We start from the raw sequence: 20,161 nt of genomic DNA, 5'->3' as shown, positions 1-20,161 counted from the left end.
AGGTGTAACAAGAGTCTTTAACAAACGAAATTAGCCTATAAAATATGTTATCAAATCAGGAGAATAAAAAAAATCCAAAAGTTATGTTTTTTGTGAGGACTGTTTTTGTTGTTAGTTGTCTCAAACACCAGGGTACAATGGGTCATGTCATTAATATTTATAATTATTAGAAATTTCAATAAAGTGAAGGAAATTCAAGTCCGAAAGAAAACACAAAAGAGAAGGTAACATATGTTAACCAATTATTTATTTATTATTCATGATGTTTCCTTCTACCTATATGGTTATGATACATTGGATACAAAGCAAAATCCATACTGTTTTGTCTGTTTTTTTGTTTTTTTAATTCTTGCACAGGGAAGTGAAAGTTCTCAGGTCAGAGGTTAACATCTGGTTGACTATTGGCTAAATCTTACTCCGATTAGAAGTAAAATAAAAACAACGAAGAAACAAAAACAAAAGTCAGACACATCCAAAATGACAGGTGACACGGAAATGGAAAGCTTGGTTAAGTCCCCACACCCCTCCTCCCACCCCCCCCCCCCCACAGAACTCCAGGAACCAACTTGAAACAGACTTGCAAACATGATTTTACTTCCCTTTGGCTGTATTTGTGTTATATTTTACCATTATTTTAATTGGTCAAAAAGCAATTTGGATGCGCTTTAGCAATTTTGGGGAGGCCAAAATTTGGGGTAAAGATACTGACATACTGACAAAATTTACATTCAATTCTTATTCAGCCATGGTTGCCTAGGAAACAACTTAAAAGGTAACTATTTTCCGACTATTCTCTCCTCAAAACCAATCAGATCTAGTTTGACAGGTTAATTCCTTTTGGCACATATTAACCGTCCAATCACAAGAGATCAAAGTCATATGTTTCGACGGGTCTTCCGTGGATGATTAAAAAATCATCATCATCATCATCAGACCGTGACAAAAACATTCAGTTTAATTTTCTGCTTTACCTCTGTTTCCTTCGATCAGAAAATGTGAGTGTTCTTCATGAATAAACAGAAACTATTTCACAATTTATTGCAAAAGGCTTCTTTTTGTAAAAATCTTTCAGAGCATTATTAAACTGTACTGCAGCATGCAAAGCTCATCTTGTTTTTAATTTAAAGGAACATACACAAATACAGTAAATTGATATAAAACAGAACTATACATTATGCTGCAAACCAGATTACATTACCTACAAGTGGGCGCTGCCTCTAATCATGCAAAGATGAATATTCACAGAGGTTGAACATGTAATTAATTTAAATACATGGGAGACACCAACTATTAAGAGAAAAGATATCACAAAATTATCTTACCATCATACCACCCCCTTATTAACGCTAGTTGCTTCTCTCAGCTCTATGGCAAACAGTAGGGTTGCCATGTTGGTGCATAGGCTAATTGTAATGACAAAAGTCTGCTGTTATAAATATTCATGCTTGAGAATAGGTGACATTATGGTTATTCATTGAGGTAATGAATATTTATAGATCTGATGAGATTCTGAACTGTTACAGAGTATATATAGTCGGATTTTGTAATAGAACTCACAAGTCATTGTAATGAACACATAACGTTCCATATAAGACAGATTTACATCATAGCTTCTACAACGACTACACACTTTAATGGAGATCCATAAAAGTAAAAAAAACAGGAAATATAAAAAAGTTCAGTACAACACAAGACTTCAATATGTTTAATGAAAAGCATTTAATTAATTCATGTGCGTAAATGACAACAGCGACAAATGTACGCAATTCCCACGTCTGGGATGATATGACATCCAACAGGACCAACACGTCAATGAAGTACATTAAACGAGAGAAAAACTGCTACATTCAAAACAACAGAGTGACATTTGAAACAGACCATCACAGAAAACAACATTTCATGGATTGGTACATTGAAATCACCAGGGTTAGATAACCATACAATGTTAATGTAATTCCTCTCCAAAATGGAAAATTTAAAAAAAAAACCAAAAAAACAGTAATAATAATACAGATAGTGACTTGAAGCTCAACAGCCAAATTTAACATTTTGAATGAAATATCATGATTATTGAAAATTAAACAAAGTTTTCTTTTAAGGAGCTGCAGTATGCTCTGCATCGGTTGAGCTTCAAATTTTCAATTTTTTATTACGAAAAAAAGAGAAAAAAGAAAGTTTTACGTTTACTCCAATGAGTGGTCATGATTGGTAATAAAGCTCTCAAAGCCAGGCTTTGTTTGCCTTGCAACATGATTTTTTCATTAATTTTCCACACCTATCTGATGACATGCAGAAATATGATGACAATCTAATTCAAACAATGACAACCATGTAGACCCCCACCTTGGTTTTTTTTTTTTTAATTAATTTTAATTAATAAGAACATGATCAAAGATTCAATTTTGCTTCTGGCAATTTGTCCAGTCGTCCAATTGGTCCAGACTCTTGTGCATAAAGGTTTATATCACATAGAGATATCACATGTTATTAAATCAGGAACTTTCCAAATTATGGAGAATTTGTATCATTATTTGAAAGGAAATTTGATGTTAGTTAAATTCATAATTTTTGCATTATTGTGGCATTTTTTGAACAATAAATTCTGCTTTTGAGCGGGAGTACGATATCTCGCAAGTTGCAAGAATGCTTTTTTTTTAATTTTTGTTGGGGGGGGGGAGGGGTTCATGTTACCCTCTTTAGTCCGTAGCAACAAGATGAAAAGTAATTAAACATTTTTGCACTAATTGTTATGCCATGCTAACAAAAGGATGTATTTTATGAATTGAATGAATATTGAATTAATAAAAACCCAAAACAGAATAGGGAAAAAGACAGTTATTAAAAAAAGATTTATCAAATTAAATTGTTATGCATAGACAACAAGTACTTGTTTATACCCTTGACAAATAATGGAAGTTATTCAATAATCCACAAACAAAGAGGAATATTAAAAAAAAAAAAAAAAAAAATAACAACTCATAAAGTTAAAGGTTTGAGGCTTAGGCACCACTTTCCAATATAGCTGATAAAGAATGATACCACATTCACCATTTACGTGCAGTGAAAATCATGGAACACTTCCTAAATAATAATGCAAAAAGAAATGCATGGTATTCCCCCCTTGTTCCAATTTTCCCAAAGATATAACACCAACCCTGTACCTTAAACATCACACACTTGGTTTTTACATTACATCTCTACAAAAGTTGAATAATTACTCTGACTTTTTGTCTTTACCCTGGTATACCTGTATTGTATCAGTTACAATTTACTGTTAGAAGATGATAACATTTAACAATGCTGGGTTTTAATTATTTTCTGTTTTTTTTTTTAAAGAGTTAACCCCAACTCCACTCCCCATGGATTATTCTCATCCCTGGGCACCCCTTCCACCCTCCATCCCCCCCCCCCAACTCGTGTTCTCCAATCTACCTTGACGTCATGCAGCAGGGGAGCAAAGAAGTTGTGGATTTGATCTCCAAGAGGAGCTCAAATAATATAAAAAACCTGATCTACTACAATTCATATCAATATTATGTTCCCTTTTTCTTATGTTATAACAAAACATATATTGCTTATGTTAAATCAACATATTTTGTGTTAAAAATGCGATATTAAAGCAGACAAAAACGAAAAAGAAAAAAAAAAGTTGCAACTTAGTCATAAAGTTTACATCACACTAGCAGACACTACCAAAGATTCTAGAAAACTAGCTTAAGACTACTGTCATACATATTTGCTCTTTTTTACTCGATATCATATTTTGCTTTTTTTTCCTTTTTTTTTATCTACTAGCTACAAAAACCACTAACAAATACTACTCTACACTGATTCCATCAAAATGCACCGAAAATATATATATATTATATATTGCCTAATTACCTTAAATATGCCACAAATGCTTTAAAAGCTACACAAGATGGTGACTACACCATCACGGGGTAGGGGGAGGGGGAAGGATGGCAACAAGGGCAGAAATGCCTTTAATCTGTAAAAATGTACAACGGGGGCAAAATGACAAAAAAGAAAAAAAGAAACACTTAACATTACCCTGCGAAGCTAAAGATGAATTATAAACATAGTATAGTGCCAACTGAATTATTCAAATATATTACAGTCAGTTTATTAACACTGAGAAGGTTTAAGGTTTATAGAGGCACTCCAAGAAAAGTTATTTTAACACCAATAAAATGGTAGTGATTAGGGAGGGGAAAGAATGAGGTGTGGGGTAGGGGGGGGGGTTGATATAAGTTCACACACAAAAGTTAGTCATTCCAATAGGTAGATGAAATTTAAATATCTGAGAAAAAAAAGGTTATCATTATGTTTGAAATTTTGATGCATCTTGGTTACAATTATATTCACATTGTTTTTTTGTATGCCCCCATGCATTCAACATTTATTATTCAAATTGAAATTAACAAAGTTATGGTTTAACCTTAATATTTCTCATTATCAAATATCCTACATTTAAAAAAAAAAAAAAGGGAAAATTGAAACCAATTTGACTTTCCACACTTTTGTCCTTGTATTTTAATAAGATGGAAAGAAAATGTGTTTCTCTTCACTACAAATTTCTATTGTAGCTTTAGTGAAGGGCAAAAAAAAAAAAAAAAATTTTTTTTTAATTATGCAGAGAAAAAAAGCACTTCCAAATCTACTGGAGACCATGCATGAGGGATACATAAGAAAGAATCTTAATCTAAAAATTTTGAATTTTGAAAACAAAGGTTAAGAATTTCTACGGCAGTATTGGCTAGATATTATTCTAAAACTTTACGGTTGTCACTATCTTATCACAAACCATTTCTTCTCCCATGTCCCAAAAAATATCAACAATTTTACACCTTTAGGCCAAAAAGCCATCTTATACGAAAATGACACTTGAGAGTAAGTAAATCCCTCCTCATCTTGATTTTTTTTTTTTTTTTAACTGACGCTTTTCTAATAATGCAATTAGAAAGCTTTCAGTCGACACAGAACGTCCAGTGCTTGAACGATTACGACCAACACGGTGACCCCAAACGTTCTATTTGTTTGAGCTCTGATGCTAAATTACACTTTGGTAGGTCTTTTCATCCCAAAGTACTGATACATTAGTCGAAACAAACTGTTGCATGGATTTCTTAGGTATTTTGCGTGATTCTTTGGTACTTTATAACTTTGCTCGCAGAAATCTTTTGGGTTCGTCTCTCTCTATTTACTCCATTCAAACTCTCCCAGGGGAATAAAAACAACAGAGCAAATTACAGAGAGGGCAAAAGATATATCAATGGAATGTCCAAAAAAAAAAAAAAAAATAGAAAGGTAGAGAAAGACTTATAAAGAAAGGCTAAAGATGAACAAGTAGTCTAAGGATTATTTAAGCAGCTCTTTGAGATTCCATTTTAATTCTTTTAAACCATCAAATACACTGGAACGAACGAACGTGCGGTATATTCCTAAGTTTGTAGAATAAATGTTACAACAGTTGCTTAAAGTCTTGCAAGGGAAAAAAAAACAGCGTGTCAAGTTTCAAACCCCCCCCCACAAAAAAAAAAATTAATAATGAGAATAGACGTGCCAAACTTTTCAAAAGCAGATGTGTACTTTCGACTCAACATACAAGAATTGGGGCTGAGAATAACTAATGTCATCTCCACCATATGCCATCAAATACTCTACTTATAATGAAAGCGGGTTGGCCCACAGGGGGGTGGAGGGGGGGGCGGGGATATGATTATAAATGCAACCCACTGCTCTGATATTTTCTAACGACCGCTGTACTTGGAAGCATGCATAAAGTCTGCAGTCCTGAAACGTAGTAAATAGCACCACATAAGTTTGACTAGCTTGAAAATGTTACCACACTGAATAATAAACACATTAATTATATGATCTTTTGTTTATTCAGGAATATCATGAATTTATCCATTAACTCTCTCTCATGTAGTATGTTTGACAAGATCCCAAGACATATCAAAAAGTTATAGGCAAAACACACAAAAGAAACACACAAAAAAGCGAACAACACAAACAACAGGATTATTTACAATGGTGTTGATGAAAGAACAAAGCATATCCCTGACGAGCATCAAAAAGTTACCCCCATATTTTTTTTTTTCCTTGGCCTGTTATTCCAAAACGATTCCCACATTTCCAAATTCTTTCAAAAGCTGTTCTACAATCTATCTCTCTCTCCTTGTGGGATCTGTGTTCGTCTAATCGTTAAAATAATAGCTTGTTGTTCTTCATTTCTGACTGCTAATTATTCGGAAGTTAACGATAGCATACAGAGTTTCTTTCCCAGTGACAGGGAAATGCTCGTCAAGCTCACTTAGTATCACGATGCCATACCATCTAGCATAGTAATCCGATATGATAATGACCAGCTCACTCTAGGCATGGTAGAACGAGGGTAACCTAATAAGTGAAGTAAATATTGGAACTTGCCGTAGGTTTTTTTGTTGTTTGTTTGTTAATTTTTGGGCATTTTCGAATTTCAGTTTCAAACTGACCTCTTTGAATTTGTGAAGCCGAATGTAACCTTGTGTGCAGTTATTGAAGTTTGGACCTTTCCAGGAAAAGTGGAAAGAGAAACATTTTGACAAAATTTACAATTCCCACAACTGTACTGTTTAACCTATCATCGTTAGATTCTTGCAAGAAAAAAGATGAAAGTTTTGCAAAAGGAAGAGTAACGTCAAAAAGAATTGATTAAAAATATGAATACAACAGGATTGAAACTAAATAACCGAGAATGTCCAAAAGAAGTTTCGATTAATGTGGTTTTAGATTTTAAAATGGAACTAAGAGGGATCACAAATGAGCTCCTCCTGCAAGCACTGTTCCTCTTTTCGGCCAAAAAAAACTCCCACAAAACACCCCCGCCCCCCCCAACCAAAAATCTCACAAATGAGATGGACAAACCCATGCTACCTGACAGGGAATTTTCCACCATAAAAGTGCAACTTGACTTATTTATATTCTGAACAACTTTTACGCGAATATGTCGTGAAAGGTCGACGAAAACTGGGATGAGAAATCTCTTGATGATAATAAAAAAAAGGAATAAAAAAAAAGAATTAAGGCAAATTTACACACGAGACGGGCGCGAACAGAGATTGTACTTCCCCGCCCACCTCTGATCCCTCATTTGTAGTTTTTGCAAACAAAGAGGTACTGATCATCCAAACATTGAAATTTGAAAATCTTATCATTTAAAGGAATGAAAAAACCCCCCCAAAAATTGGATTAGCTACAAAGAAATAAGATCAAGGTTTTAAGACAGACGGGATCGCTGAGATGATGATGATAATGATCGTCGTCATCGCCATCTTCATCATCATCAACATCATCTTCCTTCTCCTCGCTACCACTGTTAGTGTCCCTGTAATCGTCCCGTGTCTTTCTTACTGGTTAATTATCCTCTCTCTCACTTAGCCCCAGCTAGTAACCCTTCACAGCTCATGCTTCTTCGCCTCGACTCTTCCGACGTGGTTCGACGTCGGTTTACTTCAGGGGTACGTCTTCTTCTGGGGCGCTCGGTGGTTTCTTCTCACTGTTGGCAAAGGGAGGAAAATAATTAGTGTCGCCATCCTGCCTTGTGACGAGAGCAATGGACGGTTCTGGCGTGCGACGGGGATTCGAACCGTTGACCCTCGGGACCAAAACTCCTGCAGTCTAACCAGCCCGTAGTTGGTGGTACATCCCTACATAGCCGTTTCTTTACAAGATGTGCCAGTCAGAAACCCACAGTCTTTATAATACCATGGCAACAAGGATTTCAACCCAGTTTCCTTCATTTTATTAGTACATAAAAAATATACATTGATATATGGGCATCAGATGGAGTGAGGGTGAAGGGGGGGGGGGAGTTGGAGGGTGATGAGGCAGTCTCTACACAACTCATCCCATTTGCGTTCTAGCAATACACTCACTCTCACTGTTCCCAGAACTAAACTGAAAACATATGGCGACCGTGCCTTTACATCAGCCGGGCCCAAGCTCTGGAATGGTCTGCCCATATCTGTGCGGAGTTCTCCCACTCTCATTCAGTTCAAGTCTTGCTTGAAGACTCATTTTTTCAAGTTGGCGTTCTATTAGGGTTGTACAGCGCTATTGAATACTTCGTAGATTTTAGCGCTTTATAAGTTCATTTTTATTATTTATTATTTATTATAAATTTGTCTTAGCAAACAAATCAAACTCGGCCAAATTTTTCGTCATCCCATCGTCAAATCTACTCGCTATCTGACTCAAATACTCACTTTTGCTGCTTTTTTCGGTACGAGTAAACACACCAGATGACGAGTAAAATTATGATGATGAGAAGAATGATGATGAAGATCCACAAGATGATCAGACCTGCGGAACTCTTTTCTTCAGCTGAAGAGGACAGAAAGAAGAGAAAAGAGGGGAATAAAAAATTAAAATAATGACTTGCATTGGATGGTCAGTTAGGTTACCATGCCGAGGAGGAGGGCTGCAGTAATATGTTACACACATACTTGAATGTCCATCATTGTGATTAAGAAGTCCTGTGAGTTTATAATCAGCTCGGGGCAGCTCCTAATTTTTTCCATTTAATATTTGCATTATCATATAATCATATTTTTTTTGCATCCCACAAAAGGTAAAATGAGATGCTCATTTGATTGACTTAAGGTAGCAGATTTTTTTTTTATTAGCCTGAACATGTTTTTTGCTTTATTAAGATTGAAACTATGGTATCAGCAGATTGTGACAACTTTCAATCTGATATGCAGCTTTTGAGAAAGTTGGAGAATTGGGATGAAGTTAGGGGTGAAGAATAGGGGGGTGGGCAAAAGGTAGTGGTGGAAGGGAGAAGGTTTCAAGCTCGTAAATTATTTCAATAGGCAAGGTTTATGCCTGGGTAAAGTGATTACAATAAAGTTGTTATTTGCAACTTTCTTTTGTGGGCGGGGAAGGGGGGGAAGTGGGAGGGGGAAGGGGAGGCTGGTGGTAAAGGATTCTGTGAGGGATTGCAACATAGCTTCCGCATGGTATCTTCCGGTCATTTGATAAATTAATATACAGTCATATCAAATAATCCTGAAGGGAATGTTACTGGCTATGACACACACCACAGTGCGGGCTCAAGCCATAGAACACATAGTCACATAATCAAAAAATAGTGTAGAGACCAGTCACACTTGTGAGCTGACACAAACAAGTTTGTTAAGCTCGTCCCTGTGATGATTTTAAAGAGGGCGACATATAACTTCTTATTTGGCTCAGGGGAAAAAAAATCACAGAATGGTTAGTCCACCTTTCAGTTAAAGTCTTTAGCATGTGTTTGTTAATCAGCTAAAGACTTAACTTCAATCGAGCACTTCAACATCTCAAAACGAGCAGAAGAAATTGTTTTTTTTTTTGTGGCTTCTTCAAAATGATTTTAACTTTGTTTTTCCTTATTTGCTGCTACACATTCTGTTACAGAATCACTTACAGCAAAGGAAATCAGCATTATTATAATTTTTACCCATGTTATAGATGTCTTTATTTCCCAGTGAACTTAACCTTACTATTTCTAAAAAAGAGGACAGAAGCAGGGGTTCTCTTCGCCACAACACCTAGCCAGGACAACAACATGTCAGACAATTTTTTGACATCTGTTTTCCCTCCCTGCAAGCACCATTTTAACAAACTATGACACCACTTCCTCATGTAGGTGGTCTTTAAAATGTCACATTTCTTGAAGAGTGTCAGAAATGACGAAATTTTGTCAGATGTCGTAAGACAGGTGTCGGAAACGACGACGAAGAAAAAAAAAAAAAAAAGAAACATGCAACGAGAAAATGATGAAACGATAAATTGGCATGAAAGTGACATTTTCCTCCTCACCTTCTAAGGGTTCAGCTCCCCAACTCACTCCAGCGCCCTGAAAAACAAAAAAGAGTAGAGAGACTCGATCTTTAGTTTTCTAATTTTTGCATTCGATCGATTTTGGCCAAAATTAGTTGACTTTTTGCGAGAGAGTGTGTTGTGCCACCATGACCAGGTGATCGTTAATTAACGATGGCGACGGATAAGGAGATCCGATGATGCATAATCAGGCTTCAGGCAGGTCAAAATAAGTTACATTCAATCAACCATAATATGAGTTACAAATATGATACCGAGATGGAATATTTTGTCCTTTGTAAAGATAAGTGTTACATTGGGGAAGATCCCTTGAAAGCAATCATAAGATAAAGGTCCGAATACAATCTGTATTTTTTTTGCTCTGCCAGAATGAAACCAGAATGATAAAATTAGTGTTAAAATACAAAAGGATATTTCAGTTTTGCTTCCTATTGTTTTGATCAATTTCAAAAAACAATTAATTGATCCAAAAAATGAATACAACACACACAACAAGAACAATGAAATTTTTCAGGGCATTGATATATACGATGAGCTAATCTTTGAAGGATGACTTTTCAAACTTAATTTTGGTATGTTGTAGACCGGTTAAAAAAAAAAAACTGCTATCAATCAAGGCTGTATTTATACACCACTGTTAAGTTTCTAAGTTTCTCAGCAGCTGAGGTTCATCAATTTACGTCCGTAAGGACAATATAGTCTAACAGACCGACCGTTAAGTTCAGTTGTTCCTCAGATGACCCCAAAGGTCCAATGGAAATACAAAAGACTCTCATAGCCTCAAAAACAAATTAAAATTAAGTTACAACTTTTGATGGACAAATGGGTGTTGCATGTCGTTCAAGAGCGCGCTGTGGTTTATATGTATCAAGTTGAAAGAACGTGTCTTAATCTTCATAGAACAACGGATTAACGTTAACATGAAGCTTCAGATGTAGCATATTTTAAATACTAATATATAATACTAATAACTTGAACTTAGAACTGTCATTATAACTTTAATACTAATATTTTTAATACTAAATCTTGAGAAATATTACATCATCATAAAATGACGAAATCTTTCACACAATAAAGGTTTATTTTAAGAAATAGATCGAATGAGATGGTGGGGGGGTTGGGGGTTGGGTGGGGGGATTGGGCAGACGAATACGCCTTGACGTACCTCGGACGTGCGTGTGACTATGGACACGTAGATATCGTACTCCATGTCTTTCTTCAACAACTTATTTTCGTAATTGCCGTACTTCTTTCCGTCACCCACGATGAATTCCTGGTCCTCTTCCATGTTGGGAACTTCTCCCGCGATGTACGAGCAGTCCGTTGAATTTTCGCCGTCGAAAAACGTCGGCTCGCTTTCAACGTCCTTGCAGTGGACGCCGATTTGATACGCACTGTAGAAGAAGAGATTGAATCCCAAACATCAACAAACAATTATTTCAAATGATTAAATTTTACATAAAAGTGTGTTTCTTATTTTTTTCATGTTTTTTTTTTACGACCAGTGAACTTATGAAGTTTTATTTTCAAACGAGTCTTTGCTCACTCCATAATACTTTATGCAGGGCTCAAAATAAAACAATTAAGCAATGAAGGGACTCATACAGATCAATGAACAGAGCGTAACCGCTTTTTGAAATATTTTCGGGTGATGGCAGTAAGGATTACAAATGTTAGACGTTCAAAACGTTTCTATCATGCATCAGTCATAACAGCAGCGGCAGCCAGCGAAGGAAGTACAGAATTGTTGTCACTTCTTCGTGATTCAACGATTACTTTAGTCAGTCTTAAAACCACCCATCATCATGGAAGCTTGTGAAGCCATACCAGGTACAAAATTGGAAGTCGTAGCTCCATAATCCACAAAGTCGACATCGATAACACAAGGACAAAAACTGGTAAACTGTTTACGCATTCAGGTTTATCTTTCTTTTCTCTTTTCATTTTTTCTTTCAATTTGATTTCCTTGTTAAATAGTGGCCGCGATACTTACGTAGCATACTTGTACGAGATAGGAGGAAGCTTGACGATAATAGTGCCGTCCTCACTGACATCGGCGGACACGATCATGACATTCTCTGGTTCAGGAATATCTGAGGGCAGCAAATTGACAGAAGTCGCATTATTCCACTTTATGTTTCATAAACGGTTGTGTAAGTGTCATATGTGGGTGTGTACTTCTCTCAGTATTAGCAACTCTCAAAAAAGTAGATTTCAATCATTACAAAAAAACATTACAATATAGTTGTATATTTGCCCTTTTACTTCCTTGACCTTACAACATTACTAAAAATGTTCGTCCGAGAGTTCCGCTTGAGACATCACTTGTTAACAGGCAGATAAATCTACATGCTATACAACAATTACAACAATACTGTAACTTATATTCTATTATAGTATTGTTACTTACAGTATTGTATAGTAATAATATATACTATATAATACAATAGTATTGTATATGTATAGTATTATATATAGGTTTACATATATATATATATAGTATTATAAACTACAGTATTATACATATTATAGTATTGTTACTTACAGTATTGTATAGTAATAATATATACTATATAATATAATAGTATTGTATATGTATAGTATTATATATAGGTTTACATATATATATATATAGTATTATAAACTACAGTATTATACATATTATAGTATTGTTACTTACAGTATTGTATAGTAATAATATATACTATATAATATAATAGTATTGTATATGTATAGTATTATATATAGGTTTACATATATATATATATAGTATTATAAACTACAGTATTATACATATTATAGTATTGTTACTTACAGTATTGTATAGTAATAATATATACTATATAATATAATAGTATTGTATATGTATAGTATTATATATAGGTTTACATAAACTACAGTATTATACATACTATAGTATTGTAACTTACAGTATTGAATTGTAATAATATATACCATACAATATTATAGTATTATATATGTATAGTATTATTTATTGGTTTACATATATATATATAGTATTATATATATTGTAACTTATATATTATAACTCATATTTTTACATGGATACTGCCGCCTTTGAGGTCATTGTTGGACTTCCAGGAGGTGGTAGTGCAGATTTACTTCATATTAGCAGACTTTATGGTTTAAATCATCACATCTCATTTTTCACATTATACACAAAGGAGGGTTTTTCCCATCACAATTTTTTGTGTCATCAAGCAGACTTTAAGACACTTTAAGACACATTAAAACACATCTCACCCCCTTGACTTTAGGACTGAGTACCATCTTCAACATTTTGTCACCCAATTAATTTCAAAATTCTCATATATCTTTTACTACACCTTTCAACTAGGACATGTCTTAATAACGACAATGGATTCAATTAACTTCATTCTTATTATTGAATAAACTATCTGTAGACAAGGTCACAACATTTCTCGGACAATAACAAAATTTTGATTTTTGATTTTTTAATTTTTTTTCTCACCTTCTGGAGGAAGCGTAAATTGCTTCACCATGGAAGATTCTCCCTCCTTCTTGGACGTACGAGCCAATACCTTGATGCTATATTCGGTCGCAGGTTCTAAGTCTGTAATTTCAAATGTAGTCACATCGGGTTCTAGCAGCACGGTAATGCTCTTCTCGGCCACCTCATTCTCGTAATAAGGCCGGTCACTCACGACGTACTGGACCTGGAGATGAAGAACCGAAAATTGATTCAAGTTAACGTAACATGCTGAATATTTCCCCCGACCAACCCCCCCAACCCCCCCCCCCTCTTTAAGTTAAGCGTTGCATCTGTCTGTCGGTAGAAGAATTTTTGAAATAATTAAAATAATTAAAATACTTAAAATAATTAAAACAATTAAAATAATTAAAATAATAAAAATAATAAAAACAATTAGAATAATTAAACTAATTTAAATAATTTAAAATAATTCACATGACGACAGACTCACGATATATTTGGATATAATTCCTCTGGGTTCTAAGGGTTCTGACCATTCGATAGTGATAGCCTCCTCCATGATCTCTGTAACGGACAGATCGACGACTCGGCTCGGAGCTAGTAAAGAAGAAGAAGAAGAAGAAATTTAATCCCTAAAACTGAAAACTAAGCTATACAAAAAATATATTTAATATAAAACGCTCTTTAATATATTTAATATAAGCCCTTTGAGGCCTTTGCATAAAGCGCTCTATAAATATTTGCTTATTATTATTATTATTAAAACATTCAAGTACAGAACAGTATTTCTATAGTCACATCTGCTCAAAAAGAAAGGACAAGAGGTTTATAGGATCTGATTAAAATCTGTTAATTCGAAAAGCTCAGACTATTTGGATCAGGTCTTCCCTCCGATGTCATCAAAAAAGGTTGTGAATATATCCAACTCTTTGGCTCTCATTATTTTATCACTCAGGTTTAACTAACTGACAGCTAAGTCGATTTATTCAAATGAATCGCATGGTTTTACAAAAGCATTGGATTGAAGTATTCAAATAAATATGCCGCGACTTGATTCAAAATACCAAACACCTGAGTAAAACTGTCATATCATTATATACAACTAGCTTATGGACTTGAATCAAATTGATACCACCCCACAATGCACAACCCCACACCCCACCCCCCCCTCCATCCTCCTCGCAAGATTGAAATTTCTTCGTTAGTTGAAAAAGACAAATTGCCCATCATACTCCTGAAAAGGAATTTCATTGTGATGGGATTCCATTGTCAACATAGCATTAGCAAAATGATCCAACACCTTTGCTTGTACATATATGATACCATCTGATCGAAGCTTTGATAAGAAAAATGGTCGCATGCCTTCGTCAAATGACGGATGAAATTATTCTTAGAATCGTTGAGAACCAAAAATGAGACTTTACCTCCTTCTTCAATTAATTGGGTGAAGTTGTTAGACCAATAACCTTCTCCAGCTTCATTAGTCGCTGAAATCTAAAGAGACAAAAGCAATGAATGATAAAGTCAACAAGTCACTTGTTTCAGACTTTAAAAAAAGGCAACATTTACCTTTATCGTGACTCAGATTTCAAGAATTTTACAACAGCATTCAGCATCACTTGAAAGCCAATTGTACTACAGACCTCAAGAAGGAAACTTTTCAAAGCTAACAGCCACACTTTATCTTATCTTACAACACACCTCCAGACCGTTACTTTTTCAAAGGCAAAACAGCAACATCTACCTTATCATATCACAGATTTCAAGAATTTTTACTCAAGATTCAGAGCAAACAGCATCACTTACCCTACTGTTCTATCACACAACTCAAGAATGGTACCTTTCAAATGCAACCTGCAATACACACCCTTCTGGACCACAGACCTGTTTAATGCATAACAGCATTAAACTGATTCGAGCACACACTAGCAGGTAAGGGAAGGAGGGAGGGAGGGAGGTAGGGGGCGAGGGAGGTAGGGGGCGAGGGAGGTGTCCAACGTACCCTAAAGGTATATTCCTTTAACGGTTCCACGTCAGTGATCATCAACCTCAACTGATTTGCGTTTACATCAGTAAATTCGATAGACGTAGGTTCTGCTCCCTCGGTGGCGCTCTCCCAGTATTGGATATCGTAGCGTGTGATGGCACCGTTAGGCATGGCAGGCGGTTGCCACGTCAATGGCATCAAGGCAGAAGGAGAGTCATAAGTGGCCAGCCTCAAGGGTTCCGAGGGCACTGAAACAACAACAACAATTGTTTTATTAAAAAAAAAGATGATGCTATTATAGTTATTACGAGTAAGGTGAACGACGGAAAAAGTGACTCGGTGATTATTAAACAAAAGAGCAAGAAGGAATGGTTTGGCTACAGATTTTTATGAACTGCTATCAAAGGGGTTCCCCTTGAAACATTTGCATCTTTCCATCTGTTTAATTCCACAAATATAGAGCACTGTGCTTCCTCTTACCTGACCCTCTCCCCCCCACCTTACCCCCTGGATTGCAAGTGGGTCACTGTTTCCTTTCTACTTGTCCTTCTTGACCCTAAGTAACCAATAGGCCATATCCACTTTTCTACAAATCCACCATGTTTCTTACACATATTTTTTGGAATGCATTTCATTGTGATACAATATTAGGCTGATGAATCATATTACTTTGCATATTGAAAAGAGAAAAAAAAGCTAAAAGCTAGTCCAGAGGAAAATTTATTTTGTGACGCATTAATGAGAATATACTCTAAGGGTCCTGGTGGAATTTACACATGCACGTCCTACATGGCCATCTCGATTTAAATGAGAACTAAGATTGTCACAGTTTTGTAACATAAGTGAACATAGTTGCACAATGACAGAAAAGTGTTGGTAGTCCTTATAATTTTAAACTTTATTGTTTGGACCTCGGATTGGATTGGAATCAGTTTCCAACTTAACCTATAGAGGGTTTTCATACTGGTAACTTAACTTGTAATTAAGCTTTGAAGAAAGACAAATTTGGTTATTGTGGGCTTCTAAGACAACACACGCCTGTTTGCTTCAAGCTCCCCCCTCCCACTGAAAAACATCTCAAAACTGGTATATAGGAACTGTAATGCAAATTTCACCAGGTTGGTTTAGACCATGAATCTCTGTCATCTGCCAAATAACAAATTTTCCTCTTAAATATTTTTTTTAATTTGGGGGGGGGGGGGAATTCTCTGATACAGTTTGCCATCAAATTTTCCCCTCAACCTGCCAAGTAATACTCAAAGTATAAATTACAATTGATCACACTAAGGCACTCACATAGATTTTACCACCGAATGGAGTTGAATGAGTAAGTAAAACTTGATTCAATCCTCAACATTTTGTCATTCCAGAATTGTCAAAGCATCGTATCAAATGCAGTTCCGAAAAAGTACATGAAATTTTTGAAAATGAAAATGTTGGGAATTTTACTTCATTTGAACTATATAACTAACTAAATCATCTATTGATATCAATTGATATGAGAGATAAGTATAACGCAGCTTTGTTTTTTATATCAAAATCAATTCAAGTAGCTTTTAAGCTAGAAAATTCCACAGTAGTGGAATAATGGAATGTAACAGAAAGCACTTGGACAAAATAATCAAATACAAAATGCTGTTTTGGTGGTAAGAGAAGTTTCAATCTCTGAAAATACACAAATTCTTCCATAATTGCAACTGTTCGTAGTCGTGTCAGACTTTTGGATTACTAAATTATTCATGAGCTTAGAGATTATTTATTTACAGCTCCGGTTATTCAATGTGCAGCGTTCCCGCCGACTATTAGACAGACTTCCCTCTCCCACCTGCAACCTCTTCTTTTTGCCTGTTTCCTCGAAAATACGCCAATAATTAATTTTCACACGTTCATCTGGCAAGTAAATTATTTTCTCGACTTACGTCCAAGAGCTGTGTACTGCAAGACTTCCTCGCTGAAACTACCGGGACCGGCGCTGTTTTCGGCATTTATCATGATTCCGTACTCAGTGTCACGGGTCAGACCTTCTAGAGTCACGCGGGTCTGGTCTGTGGTACCGGTCATGATGACCTCGTCCGTGTCGACCTGCCTCAGTTTAAAATTGTACACGGTGATGTCTCCGTGCCTCGTGCCGCACGGTAGCTCGCTGAAGTAAAACGCCAGTTTGTTGTATTCCACGGTATTGGCTACGATATCGCTGGGCATGCCGGTGGGAGCTGTGACGGTAAGGAGAGAAAAACTCTACAGGGTCACAGAGGAAATAATTCTATTGAAACGACAATGTTAGGCATACAAATATTAATTGCAGTAAGTTGTTGACCATTCCAAAAAAAAAAATGCTGTCAGTCTAGGTAATATTTCTATGACACTTTCAAGTTATTGCAAAAAGGACCCTTTAATACGCTAATGTTCATGATTTAAAGTCATGGGACTATATACTCTGATACACAGCTCCTCAGATGCCCACCCCCCCACACAAAAAAGAGGAAAAACATAAGACCTTTATTGGCCTCTAATGACATGTTTACAATGTAGTACAAACTTGTCACCCCAAATATGCTCTGTGGTGTAAACTGAATTAACAGAAACTATTTGAGTTGAGCTGTTAGAATTGATAAAATATTATAACATTTAGATCAGCACTGAGAAGCCGTTTATATTGGTCGATCCAGCCTAAAAGGAGCATTCCTGAGATTGATTGAGCACTTTGAAACCCAGAACACGTGTAGAAATATTAAGAGTAATAATTTTTTTTTTTATTATTTTCTTTTCCATTTTATCTCATTTGACAATAATTCCAAAATTTTGGCTCAAGTCATCCTTTAACACAAAATGTCAAGATTTCAAAATTCAATCAATTTTTTTTGGTTTTTTATTTTGGTATTTAAGGGCTTAGCACCAGTGGAGGGTGTACAAGGGTCAGAGTATCTTTACATTTCAATAAGCTTAAGTTACTAACTACATGGCTCAAACAACCATAACATGCCAAATACATGCGGCCATCTTCAACGTCAATGAAAATTCACAACATAGCAGGTTTGGAAGAACACATTGATGAGCTGAAATGTTTCAATTATAGTAGAAGGATGCAATATGATATGCAGCATATTCCATGAAATACCACCCCCCCCCCACCCTCTTCCTGACTCCCCATAGAGATGTCTACCATCTCTCAGCTGGATAAAAAATTTGAAAAAAGAAGATTACAAACCTTGCTCTCCGGTAAAGACAACTTTCTCGACCTTTGAAGAATTTCCGCCCGAATTGCTGGCGTAGACGCTGACGACATATTCAGAGTACGGCTCTAGATCCTCTACGACGTAACTTAGATCGGAGACCGGAATGGCTGGCAGGGCTACAGGTGGCATGTCTACGTCTTCACACCTGTCGAGCACCTTCAGGGTATACTCTAGGTTATATGCGTCCGGTCCACAGGGTGTGGTCGTGTCCGGCACCCACGAGGCATTCAGCGAAGTCGGAGAGTCCACAGAGGGGCTCACCATTAGGTTCCCAACGAAACCGGGGGCTGGAGGAGAAGACAAAAAAAAAAAAAAAAAAAAAAAAAAAAAATTGAAAAAGGTTGGGGCAAAAAATTTGTTGTGAACTTAAAATGTTATGAAGTTTAAGCCATGAACATAGAGGGGAGAGGAGGGGTTGGGGGAGTATCAAAAAAAAATAACTGATCAATTCGATCGACTGATGGATAAATGAAATTTACTTGTTACATGTGATGATTAGATTGCAAATCGTAGAGGCAGAACGGGAAAATTGAAGAAAGTTGGCGGTGTGGAGTGGGTTATGTTCCAATTCCTGCAGCTTAGAAAAAGGTCATTTCATACTTATCAAAAGCTAGGACATTTTCTAATAAATTGGTAGGAAAGCTCTTTCTCACGATTTTCCTTTGGAAGTTCTATAACAACGCTGCATAAAAAATTAAGAAGGTGAAACAAACCTTGACAAAAGAAAACCACAAAGGATAATCAAATTTTTGCCAATTTTTTGGTCCTCTTTGCCAAATCTTTCATATTCGTCTCTCTAATAGATGTCAAGGTTTGACTAATTAACTACTAATAGTTAAACAGGGCACCTCTTTTTCTACCCATTGCATAAATGCAGACCATAATACATAAATGCTGCCCTCTACTTAAAAACTGCCCTCTACTTTAAATGCTTCCCTCTACTTTCCAGTGCTATTTCTTTTTCATGCGTCTGGCTAACCTTCGGTTGGTGTTGTTACTGGCAGTAGCTCGCTGAAAGGTCCCACGCCATCGGCGTTCGTAACTCTCACTCTAAAGTTGAATCCAGTGCAACCTTTGAGACCTGTGAAGGACGTCTCAAGGTCGTCGATTTTCCTATTCTGACCGAAATCAATGCGTTCTTTTTTTTCCTCTTCGTAGAGTTCGTAGAGATACCGGCGGAACACCCCCCGAACCTCCTCACACGGCAACGCCGTCCAGTTGAAGTGCAACTCCCCAGGTGCTGCCAATTCCTCCATAAGTGAAGGCATAGGGGCAGAGGATGGCACTTTTAACAAATGGAAAAGGAGTTTTGTTTCAAGATAAAATATATATCGTGTTAAATTAGCAAACGCCAGGTTATACCAATTACCTGACCTCTTTTTAGTCCCAACAATTTTTTATTCGGATAACATAATCTGTACGACACTTGACCATGAGCTCACCGAAAATACTCGATACACTTCTCAAATGGAACATTTTATGAACTTTGTCAACAAAACAAATATTTGGAATGTGGAGTAAACTTTTAAGTCAGGAGCATCCAGGTGGTGATATTCACTTGTGTTCTAAGAACAACACAAGGTTACAACTTCTTCG

The 20,161-nt window shown here is 36.1% G+C and overlaps 1 protein-coding gene across 1 annotated transcript in view; it reads right to left on the bottom strand.

Annotated features, from left to right (window-relative positions):
* Nucleotides 1–230: 230 nt before the first annotated feature.
* The window catches only part of LOC139959847 (protein sidekick homolog), a 54,607-nt gene continuing 34,676 nt past the window's right edge, over nucleotides 231–20,161 (bottom strand). Inside the window, exons 7-18 of the mRNA XM_071957728.1 lie at nucleotides 19,545–19,850; nucleotides 18,538–18,852; nucleotides 17,249–17,542; nucleotides 15,345–15,577; nucleotides 14,767–14,836; nucleotides 13,833–13,939; nucleotides 13,361–13,565; nucleotides 11,861–11,960; nucleotides 11,033–11,261; nucleotides 9,847–9,883; nucleotides 8,250–8,367; nucleotides 231–7,540 (exon numbers count right to left, since the gene is read on the bottom strand). Coding sequence (XP_071813829.1) covers nucleotides 7,492–7,540; nucleotides 8,250–8,367; nucleotides 9,847–9,883; nucleotides 11,033–11,261; nucleotides 11,861–11,960; nucleotides 13,361–13,565; nucleotides 13,833–13,939; nucleotides 14,767–14,836; nucleotides 15,345–15,577; nucleotides 17,249–17,542; nucleotides 18,538–18,852; nucleotides 19,545–19,850 — 2,063 coding nt within the window. The 3' untranslated portion in view covers nucleotides 231–7,491. The remainder of the gene's footprint in view (nucleotides 7,541–8,249; nucleotides 8,368–9,846; nucleotides 9,884–11,032; nucleotides 11,262–11,860; nucleotides 11,961–13,360; nucleotides 13,566–13,832; nucleotides 13,940–14,766; nucleotides 14,837–15,344; nucleotides 15,578–17,248; nucleotides 17,543–18,537; nucleotides 18,853–19,544; nucleotides 19,851–20,161) is intronic.

This window comes from Apostichopus japonicus, chromosome 19 (genome assembly GCF_037975245.1).
Source record: "Apostichopus japonicus isolate 1M-3 chromosome 19, ASM3797524v1, whole genome shotgun sequence".
NCBI classification, from domain to species: Eukaryota; Metazoa; Echinodermata; class Holothuroidea; order Aspidochirotida; family Stichopodidae; genus Apostichopus; species Apostichopus japonicus.
This window is presented reverse-complemented; position numbering and strand designations above follow the sequence as displayed.